Source organism: Panulirus ornatus, chromosome 13 (genome assembly GCF_036320965.1).
Source record: "Panulirus ornatus isolate Po-2019 chromosome 13, ASM3632096v1, whole genome shotgun sequence".
NCBI classification, from domain to species: domain Eukaryota; kingdom Metazoa; phylum Arthropoda; class Malacostraca; order Decapoda; family Palinuridae; genus Panulirus; species Panulirus ornatus.
Genome location: NC_092236.1, coordinates 21,992,018 through 22,003,185, shown reverse-complemented (window position 1 = coordinate 22,003,185; position 11,168 = coordinate 21,992,018). Strand labels below are relative to the sequence as shown.

General features: G+C 42.5%; 1 protein-coding gene across 1 annotated transcript in view; it reads right to left on the bottom strand.

The window, feature by feature from the left end:
* Positions 1 to 351: 351 nt before the first annotated feature.
* LOC139752600 (uncharacterized) overlaps positions 352 to 11,168 on the bottom strand; it is a 138,849-nt gene continuing 128,032 nt past the window's right edge. The window contains exon 3 of the mRNA XM_071668356.1: positions 352 to 1,446. Within this exon, the coding sequence (XP_071524457.1) occupies positions 1,118 to 1,446 (329 nt within the window). The 3' untranslated portion in view covers positions 352 to 1,117. The remainder of the gene's footprint in view (positions 1,447 to 11,168) is intronic.

The window sequence follows — 11,168 nt, the reverse complement described above, 5'->3', positions numbered from 1 at the left end:
GCTTTTATCTGTAATTATGAGGAACATCCGATATTGAAAAAGAAATATCCTGAGATTAACTTGGGATATCCCAAGAGGCACCATATGTATTCCAGAATCTAAGATCCACCCGTAGTAGTCAGTCTAATTCTTCTTACAGCAGCAGAACTAACATGTACTGAAATTTAAATGAACATATATATATATATATATTTATATATATATATATATATATATATATATATATATATATATATATATATATGTATATATATATATATATATATATATATATATATATATATATATATATATATATATATATATATATATATATATATATATATATATATATATATGTATATATATATATGAAGACATGATTTAATGAAAGTTCTTATCACTGCAAAACGGAAGAAATTGTATTACGGTCACTTTACTCACTAGATCAATAAAGCGTCACATACAGCTGTTATCAGTCAGTTCTCAAAGAGAGAGAAAAAAAAAAGCACTGGTTTCTACTAACAATGGTTTCTGAGAGATCACCAGAGGTCTCAAGTCTGTTCTTTGGACGACTAGCTGTGTTAAGTCACTCATCAGTATCCACAAGACTGAGGCTACTGCTGTGCCTCTTGGTCTACGAAGATCAATATAACAAGTCTTTCTTTGATCAACAACCGGTAGAGAACGAGAGCCAATACGTCGGAGTGAGAGAGAGGAAAAGAATATTAATTCTGATGTTCATAGCTACTAGATGTCCAACACTATTTTCTCTGTAGTTCCATGAACAATAAGATTTATAACACGAATGTTAGCTATCTTTGGTACTATAAATGGAAGGGTGATTTACATATCATAAAAGCTGTAGAGAACTTGACCATATCCTGTGATGTAGTGATTATTGCACAAATTCCCGGCTGAAGAACTGGTTTCTCTTTCTTGCAAGTCTTCTGCAGTAAGTCTTAGCCTTACTCACGGTTGGACTCACTCGAACTGCACAGCATCTTTACGTTAATAAGCTAATAAGTTTATTTACACTGACTCCTTACACGTCAACAAACTCGTAAACAATTTAAAAGAAACTCGTGGAACAGACTCTATAAAGTGAATCGGTTCCATATTCCTCGGTCAAAATCGGTTACATCGTATATTTAATCGAATCGTAATAGTTGGGCGGGGCTGGGGTAGGGGTAGGTGCTGCTTGATGGTGAGGCAGGAGGTGAGTGGGCGACGGGCAGAGACTTCCACCAATGGCAGATTGTGTGGGCGTAAGGGCTCCACCCCCTGGCATGGAAGAGGGCGGAGTCCAAAGGCGTTTGTCGTAGGTTGGTGCCACCCCCGATGACGTCATTTGTTGTTGTGGCGGTGGTGGTGGTGGTGGTGGTTGTTGATGCTGTTGTTGCTGTTGCTGCTGGAGCTGTTGCTGTGAATGTTGAGGCTGTTGCTGTTGGGCCATTCCCCGCATGCCTGTTGGAAAGGGAAAAGTGATAAATAAGAAATTCTTCCACAAAGATAAATTTTTTGGCAATCTATATCTAGTTAAGTTAAAGAGGTACTTCAGATTTGCTTTGTTGGTTAAGATTTCAGCCAAAATAGTAATGTATAAAATGGATACCGGAATACATCATGTGGCTTCTTCACTATATATACAGGAAAAGGAAGATGACTTTAACTTCGATATACCATGTATTCTAAAGAAAAGGACAAACTCTCTTACACACACCGCACTGACATTCAAAGCTTTGGATGCGTAGCTTAATGATATGTTTGTTCCCCGTTCAGCCATAGCACACTAGGACCAGGTAGCACAGATAATGATAATATTTGATCAGCAGATCTGGGTGTAAATACGTTTTAGTCGTCAATGAGCGTCTGAAGTTGAGTATCAATGCGTACTTGTGTCCTCCATGTGCTTTTGCGCATGTTTTCTTCATGTTCCTGTATCTTACCACTGAGAGAGAGCACGGCAGTGAAATCACAGCCCATTTAATTTTCAAGCATCTGTCATTCAGACTTATAGAATAACTGAGTAAACTTATATATTCTTGGTCAACAAGAACAGCATCTTGAAACATAACACCAGGTCTTATTATTACACACATCGTGGAAAAGATCAAGATATTTTGGCCTATAATGACTAAACAACTGCTTATGGACCACAAATTATGCACTCAGATTGAAATGTAGCGTTAGTAGATATTTACTGATTAGTATTCTGGGCACACAGTCAGTAAAGAAGCGATGATTCTAAGCTAAAAGAAATGTCATAAGATCTTTTGCCATTATTTTTAGTATCTTCACGATAAAGATGGATGCTCTCGGCCAAACATGAGTCACCTAGGAAACTGGAGGATCCTCAGCCAGGTGAGAGAATAATTTACCACGTCTAGTAAAGTTCTCCTGTACCTCGACAGTACCTACGGTCACACAGTTGGTATTGGTTAGTGCTCATAACATACTGAGAGCTTTATACTAAACACATCGAGTCAGCGTCACTTACCGGGGGCATCCACACACCTAAATGTTCTGTTTGTTGATCCTTATGGTCATTAAGATTTAGTAATAACTCGAAGACAGATAATGTGATTGTAAATTATTACTCACTAATTGCATTAAACTCCCCTCAACATGATTGTAACATGCTTTTGTCTGAAGCAAGACTTACATGTATGTATAACAAAGTTACAAGTGATATAGTTATACCTCGAAGCATATAACTGGTTATCTCCTGAGAGTATCTGTAAGCATCCTGAACGCAATCATTCGGAAAGATGAACAAAATCTTTTGGGCTCAAAGTGAAATGGAACCAACACAAGGAGATCCTTCTGGCAGCATAATAACATGGTTCCACTTACAGGATCAGTCGACACCTTGATACTTTTGTTGCCCGACTCAAGCTGGGTTATAGATACTCATGGGAGTTTGACCCTCCCGTTGACATCGAAGACACCAGTTGTGAACTGTGTCAGCAAAGCTACTCTCACACCCTGCAACATCATGTGTTTGACTTTGTAAAGAATAGTGAGTTGAGAGGATTCTTACTGAATCCTACGAGACATGTGTTAGCATTTCCCCTATAACTATGCCCTACCGCAGGTACGTGAAGAGTATTCCAACCTGTCAATTGCAAATAGTTCACTTGTTATATATTTCGATAAAGAGTCCAGTCATTGTCGCTCAGCCTCTATGAACGGCTCACTTACTGTGTAAGCTGCTGAATGATTCATTCACTGCTTTCAATCCTTGTTAACATTCTTAACACTATGTAAGCTTTAATGTAATTCAGTGTTTGAGTCCTAGTCCCTGGAGCCTTTTGTACACTTTGCTTCCTTTTCCCGGCACCGCCCACAGGATGGGTTGGTATGCAGTGTAAATTCTCCCGTTTTTCAGAAAAAGAATAAAAAAAATGTCTTTAACATAATTGTAGCCCTAAAAAATGATGAATACAAGGTATTTTCGTAAGTACATTCAAGGAAATCATCTTAACAAATATACAGTTGTAATCAATTGAATAAGATATTAGATTTGTATGAAATCCAGATACTGCGTAATTGTTATCAATATTTCTAACTACTGTGTTTAAGCGTAAGCATCAGAATGATTAGAATGCTTTGGATGAACTTATGTTCAGGCCTCAAACCTTCAAAGCATCTATAACTCCATCCTTCCACCTCCTCCTTGGTCCCTCCACTTTTGCCATATACACCCTTTCAGTCATCTTTTCCTTACTTATCCTCTCCAGATATCTAAGACATTCCAGTACACCCTCTACATTTCTCATATACATAAGCCTTTAAGTACCACACTTCTTTCCCTCTTCTCATTCGACCATCGCTCCTCAAACTACATATTGTTCTCAGATACTTCATTTTTGACACATCGACCATCTTCTTTAGATTTTTGTCAAAGGCCCACGTCTCGCGTTCATACAGCACTGACAGGCCTACTATGCCATCAAAAATACCCATTTATTCACTAAAAGACACAGACCTCTCTTTCCATACATCCTTTAATGCACCCGGGACCTTCGCCCCCTCACCTACCCTATGACTTACTTCAGCTCTCACGCCACCATTAGCTGTCATATCCACTCCTAAATGTCTAAAACACTCCACTTCCTCCCACTTCTATCAGTTCAAACTCACATTCCAAATAACTTGTCTCTCTTTACTGTTTAACATGATAACCTTATTCTTATTCGCATTTACTCTCAAGTTTCCCCTTCCCACACTCCCAGGCTCAGAAATCATCTGTTGTTTCTCAGTGGAATGTATCACCAGCGTCGTACCCTCAAACATCTCAGCCTCCTCACCTCTCACACCCCCCAACCGCTAAAGGACAGCATGCCTGCTCCTCTCTACAGGACCCTTGCATTCGCATCTTTCACCACCCCGTCCATAAAGAATTTACGCAGCCACAGCGACATCACACACCCCTGCGACAGAAGAAACCTCGCCTAAAACAAATCACTCACCTTTCTTCCTACTCCCACACACGCCTTACTCTCATGGCAAAAATCGCTTCATTGCTTCGAGTAGCTTTCTTCCCACACCATATATTCACAATACCTTTCGCAAAGCATCTATATCAACCTTATCATATGCTTTCTCCATATTCATAAACGCCATATACATTTCCTTTTTTCTCCAAGTGTTTCTGACACTTATTCTTCAAAGTAAACACCTGATCCACACATCCTCTATCTCTCCTGAAACCACATTGCTCCTACTCACCTTGAAATTCTGCAACACACACACACACACACACACACACACACACACACACACACACACACACACACACATACACACAGAGTGTATGTGGATATTTGTCGAACTTCAGGATAGGTGCAAAGTTGAATACTCAAGAACGGACCAGGTAGACGCCTCTGTTCAGATGTTAAGAAAGTATTGGCATGATGGGACGAAGCTCTAGTGTGGTAGAGGACGCCTTTGTGATGACCACAAGGCTGGCAGCTTGCTGGTGGGTGGTGCCTCAGACCTGCAGTTGTGGTTGACACATGATCCTCAACCAGGTCGTGTTGACACTTTGGGGGACACGGCGACAAATTGGTTGCCCCGTCCTCTTCCAAAAACCTTCCACGCGCATAGATCAGAGCTACGGAGTTCGGGGTCTTGTTCATTTCACGTTTGGGGCCTGTCATGGACATTTGTGGGTGTAGGAGTGATGGTAACCTGGTTGGATCTCACACCAGATGGTCCCACCAACGTGTATGTATGGTGCTCGAATCAGAAGAACAGGTGGAGGAAGTGCATAAGAGCTGATATCAAGTCTGTTCATTATTTCAGCATTATGAAGTATTTTTCCTATGATTTTTCAAAGAGGCACTTTGATTTTGCCTTGATGCTCATTCTAAAGCAAAGATTCTTCTCTTACTTCTATTTTCTTTTAAAATAATCATTATCGAGTAAATAAAACTATTCATTGGTTGACAAAGATAACTTTCCAGTGTACTGAGTTTGTTAGGATCGCTTTATCTTGCACTTAGACAACATATGATCTAACAGTAAAAGTAAAGAATTTCTCATATGTTAAGCACTAATACTTAACGTCTGTATATATGACAAGCATATCAAAGATATATAGAAGGGACACTTTATATTGCCATTATTACATCCTGGACATCCTCCTAAGGTAGATATTGCATAACATCCACATCAAAATATAATACATTGAATAAATATGAACATACCTGTAGACCCAACTTAGTTACTTATGTTTTGTCTGTAATAAAATCTACCTATGTAATTGCTGGTGGCACTTGATCAGTAATCCCCTCGTCCACTGCTTGGCCAGTGTATAAATGCTTGGTGCAATGTTGACAGTTTACCACCTCATCTGAAGACTTCGGCACCTGTCACCCTCCTATGTCGGTGTATTGCACCCTTCACACATACTTTTAATAGATACTTTGTTTGCGTATAACTAGGAAAATAGAGGCTCGATATTTGATTGAAATTAGAAATCCTGTTAAACGAGAGCTGCTAGTACCAGTAACTCAATTTCACTGCCTGTCAGTGACCATCATTGAATTGTACTTAGTCATTGAGCACAATACCGCTGCCTGCCAAGACCTGTGAGTATCGGGGAATATCAGTAAATGCCGGTGAATATCAGTGAGTAATGCTATCAGTGAATCCTGATGAACGTTGCTGAGTGCTAGTGCATACAATTGAGCGTCGGTCAGTGAGGATCATTGAGGGTCAGTGGGTGGTTTTTGACGCCAGTATGTGAAGAATGGCGGTAAGTGCGTTGCTGTCGAGCTTAAGCGAGAGTCAGTGAGGGTGAGTGCTTGTCCTGTCCTGTTTGTCAGCATGAACAAAAGCGCAACGGTTTATGTATTATTTAGTGCGAGTGAGAGTTAGCGGCCTTGAGTGGCGGTACCGCTATGTGTCAGCTCTGATAAATGTTATTACTGTTGGGCTTGAGTACCGCTGAACACCAGTCGGATGTCAGTACTGTTTGGTATGAGTACCGCTGAGTGTCAGAACCGTTGAGTTTCAGCACAGCCGCGTGTGAGTACCAGTGAGTGCCTGTAAGTGCCGGGGAGAGCCAACAAGTGCCGTCAGATGCCACATAGTCTTTCCATTTCAAGTGTCTGGGGCGTGTCGGAGTGTGTGGCTGCCTGCCAGAATCCATGTCAGGATACGTGTTGGGGTAAAGCTGTGGGTGCATGCCAGTATAAGTGGCAGTTAGCGTTACTACGATTGTTAGCATTCCTTGTGCTCGCCCCTTCCCTTCCCTCCCTGACCTGCCTCCACCATCCGCCCTCCGAGAGCCACCACCATCCACACTCAGCCAACCTCAAGACCCTCGTCCAACCTCCTTTCATCCCCATCTTCCAACCCTCGATCGCCAGCCTCCACGACCCTGTTATGGTCCCCGTGGCGTGTAACACTTGCCAGACGGAGTTAGATGCCTCCTCTCCCTCCTCCTTTTCCCCTCGTCCTTTGAACGAGGTCAAGGGGAAGGCGCGGGCTCAGGTCACCCCGGGGCCAGAGGAGGTCGCAGGTCAGGTTACCACGGCTACCAGACTCCCCTAAAGTTTACGCCAGCCTGGTAAAGACGAGGGGTGGTGACAGGTATTAATGGCACCATGCTGCGCTTGGGTTACTTGGGGCTGCCCTATAGTCTTAGATGGCACTTAGCGCCGTGGTGATGGAAGAACTGACATCTTGTCAGAGCTCTTCCAGCAGATCTTATTTCACAATAGTTCCTAAAATGGAAATATTTCATCTGATTTACTTTCACCATATTCTATATTTAAGATTACAGTTTAGCTATCCTGTCTACATTCTGATAATCTAAATTCAAGGAGGAATGTTCAGTGTCCTCATAAAAGAAGTCCATACCCCAGAAGATCGAATACATTCCTCATCGTAAACTGTTTATATAACCAATAATTAATTCAATCGTTCTGGAAAAATTACGCATATTTCTTTACGTTTTTTCATGTTATATTCATAGTCGCATGTGTCTGAATATGTCATGGTTTTTCAATGTTCCTATAATTGAAAAATAACACTAAATAAGAGTTTTGATTTGGAAGATTTTAATTTTGCAATCTCTGTAGATGTAATATTACCTTTAAATTTTCTCATAGTTCTAAGAAATTGACAATAATTTCTCTGAATTCTTGCGGGCAAAATATCTTAATTTCTGAAGCACCTTTGGAAATAACATATGGTCTTTTAGCGCCTTTCTGGAAAGTACTACATTATATTAAGACAATGACAGAAGGAATTATACTCATGGTTACGGGTATAACAATGAACATAAATATCGCTATTGCTTCAATGAGATTGACAAATGATACCAGCAAAATCCCGTGATAACACAACATAGGTCACATGACCTTAGTGCAGAGGCGTAAAAAAACATTCATCACATCCATAGATGTCTCTAACTGTACATGACTGACAGAGATTGTAGCGGTTTAAATGTTATGTACACAATAATGTGTAAGCGTAAGTATCATGTACATATTTCAACGCATTTAATAGTATATGGTGGAAGCTTTTGCCCCGGGAAACGTCGTCTACAAATGGCCTGATATCTCTGATATAATATGGGAGGTTTACCCATGTCATTCAAAAAGGCAGAGGGACTGACTGTATACAGCATGTCAATGACTGAGGACAGGTTGTCAGTATGACAAAGACCCACACCCGAATCTATCAACAGCTGTCCATAATATATGTAAATCCTAAGACTCCCATAGTAAAGTATATCAAAAATCAAAGATTCCAAAACTTCTCTTCGTTTATGCTTGTGTTGTACTAAGGCCCTGAATGAGTACCTACACCCTGACACTTACCTATTTGTCTACCTCCACGCCTCTCCCTCAGCCTGCACGCCCCTCTGCTGTGGTTTGAAATACACACCTCAGTATAGATGTAATTTGCTTGTGTGTAAATGTAATTTGCTTATTCATATAATGTGATTAATGTTAACAAGATATTTTGCACATGTATGTCTTAATCTAGCCTTGTTTTGTACGACACGAATATTGTCACCTATATTGCTGTCTGTATCGCTCACTGCCCCGTAATCACATATCATGTATATGACGCATCCCAGACCTCTCTCTCCTTGTAATGGGAGTGAGACCCTTTAGGTTCCTGGGCCCCACTCGGGACTACCTGTGATCCTCTTACGTTGGTGTATTGTACCCACTGTATGCTCTATACTTGCCTCCACCTACCCCTATGTTGGCAAACTTCACCCATACTATCACTGCAGAGCCTTTGTATCAGTCCCTACATATTTCTGACGGTCCCTTCCCCGTCTCTCTTATTGTCTCCAAGTCTCAATGACAGTTCTCTCAGTTCTCTGACAGTCCCCCTTATAGTCTCCATGCCTTTCTAGTGGTCCCTATGCCTCTCTGTTTGTCCCCAAGTATCTCTGGCGGTCTCCATGCCTCTCTGACGATCGTCTCGCCTCCGACCATCAGTACCTGCACCCATTACTAGCTACTGATCCCCGTGACAGTCATTGCACCTTTCAACCGTCACTGCGCCTCCCATAAGTCACTTCACTTTTTAACTGCCACTACGCCTCCTGACAGTCACAGCATAGTTTAACCGCCACTAAGCCCTCGGATAGTTCCTACACACCTTAACTATCAACAGTTCCCCTGACAGTCATTGCACCCCTTAATTGTTACTACATTCCCTGACAGACGCATTGTCTTCTCTTCCCACGCATCCGGAACTGTATTGTGCCCATGTCAGTCGGTGGCTGCATTGGTTGTCGTCTGAGTCATCACAATCTTGTGGTTACCACATCCCCCGAGAATTACTGCACAACATGAGAGTCACCGCGTCCCCAGACAGTCACAACGCCACCTGAGAGTTACCACATCCCCAGAGAGTCACCACACCTCCTAACCGTCGTCAAACCCTCTCCAACAGTCGCCGGTCATCTGTGACGGTCACCACGCCTTCTTGACACTTACCATGCCCCCCTGAGAGTTACCACGCCTCCTTGACAAGTCAGGTCACCACAAACCCAACCGATCAGATACTTGATATAGTACCATTGTCTGTCAGTCTGGCTGAGAGAGAGAGAGAGAGAGAGAGAGAGAGAGAGAGAGAGAGAGAGAGAGAGAGAGAGAGAGAGAGAGAGAGAGAGGGGGGGGGGGGAGGCATTTTGCTGTGGGGTTAGCGCGTTGCGCTCACCGCACATGCCAACAGCATCTGGTGGTCTCAGGCGGTCACCCATCCAAATACTGACCTGACCCAAGGTTGTATAACATCACATCTCACTTTTCCCTTCACCTCCTTTCATGTCTACTTTTCTCTCCCTCTCCCACGTAATAAAGATCATCCCGGCCGTCTCCCACAGAGCGTCTACTGAGCCAGGCGTGTGTGTACCCCATTCGTCTTTGCTTTGACTTGGCCGAAGACGTCTCGGAGTCGACCACCCACCGCTGCGCCGCCTCGCTGACTGATGGCTACAAGTAGCAGCCGTCTACCCCACACTGGAGAGCGCCCATCACCCAGCTTTTGAAAACCCATTACATCCTGAACGCTCAAAAGATCTATTCAGATGGTCTCAGATCATTCAGAGAGAGTGCTGTACCGCGGACTTGCAACCATATTCTAGTACTTATCATAGGTGAAGGCAGACAACAAAGAGATCATTTTTGGGATATAATGGCCTAAAATATGTGGTTTCAATTTGCCTTTAAGAAAAGGATTTTTTCCTTTTACCACATCCAGTCCAGAATATAGTCATTATCAACCAGTCGACCGACCCAAGCTAAGTCAGTCCTGAAACTTTTGATCTATCTTGTTACACTTTAATGGTCGCAACTCTCAAAGCGCGACCATCGCGATGGCACGGACGTCGAAATGCAATTATAATCGAGCGCTGGTGTTACTTAGAGGACGCAAGGGAGAATGAGACTCCGAGATCAGAGTCCGAACTTCCAGTGCCGTGAATATACAGAGATCAGATATATATTTCGTTCTGTGCGGTATCTCTGCCAAGAACGAAGAGTCTAGCAAGGGTTCGCTCCAACATCAGAAGTCTAATGATACAGATACTAGATACATTCCATAAGCCAGTATTCACGTGTCCATTTAACGTTCGTAATGTAGCTAAAAAGCAATTCATGTAAAAAGTATATTATATTTTGTTTTTGGTGGAAAAAGAAATAAGAGCGAACGGTAAAATTGCGTTTACATGGACTTTTACAAAAGTATTTCCAGAACCGTAGGAAAATGTTGATGTAGAGGATTACAGCGATGTATCATCATAGTATACGTTGACCCATCCTATGTCGAACCAATTCTGCCGCTGACGAAGCTTGGTAACTTATGAACTACTCTTCGACTGACCTGTTGTGACGAGAGCATACGCCAGGTCAGAGAACATTGAATTTTCGTGTGTTTATCTTAGGAGTCAGTTCGCCACAGGGACGTCATATACTCGAGGAATCTCGACCCTCAGGAGAACAGACTGCAGAGGTCCTCCCGTGACTGATGGGCCTAAGTAGAGGCGCTCAGGCCTGCCACCACCCACACCTTCCTCATGATCGGACGCAGCTGCTATACCACCCGCAGTCTCCCTCTCACCGCTCTTTTTGCAATTGCCACCAACAACTGCCTCTGATATCCTTCAACAACGACTGTCACTAGTAGTCCCCTACCTTCCTTATCTT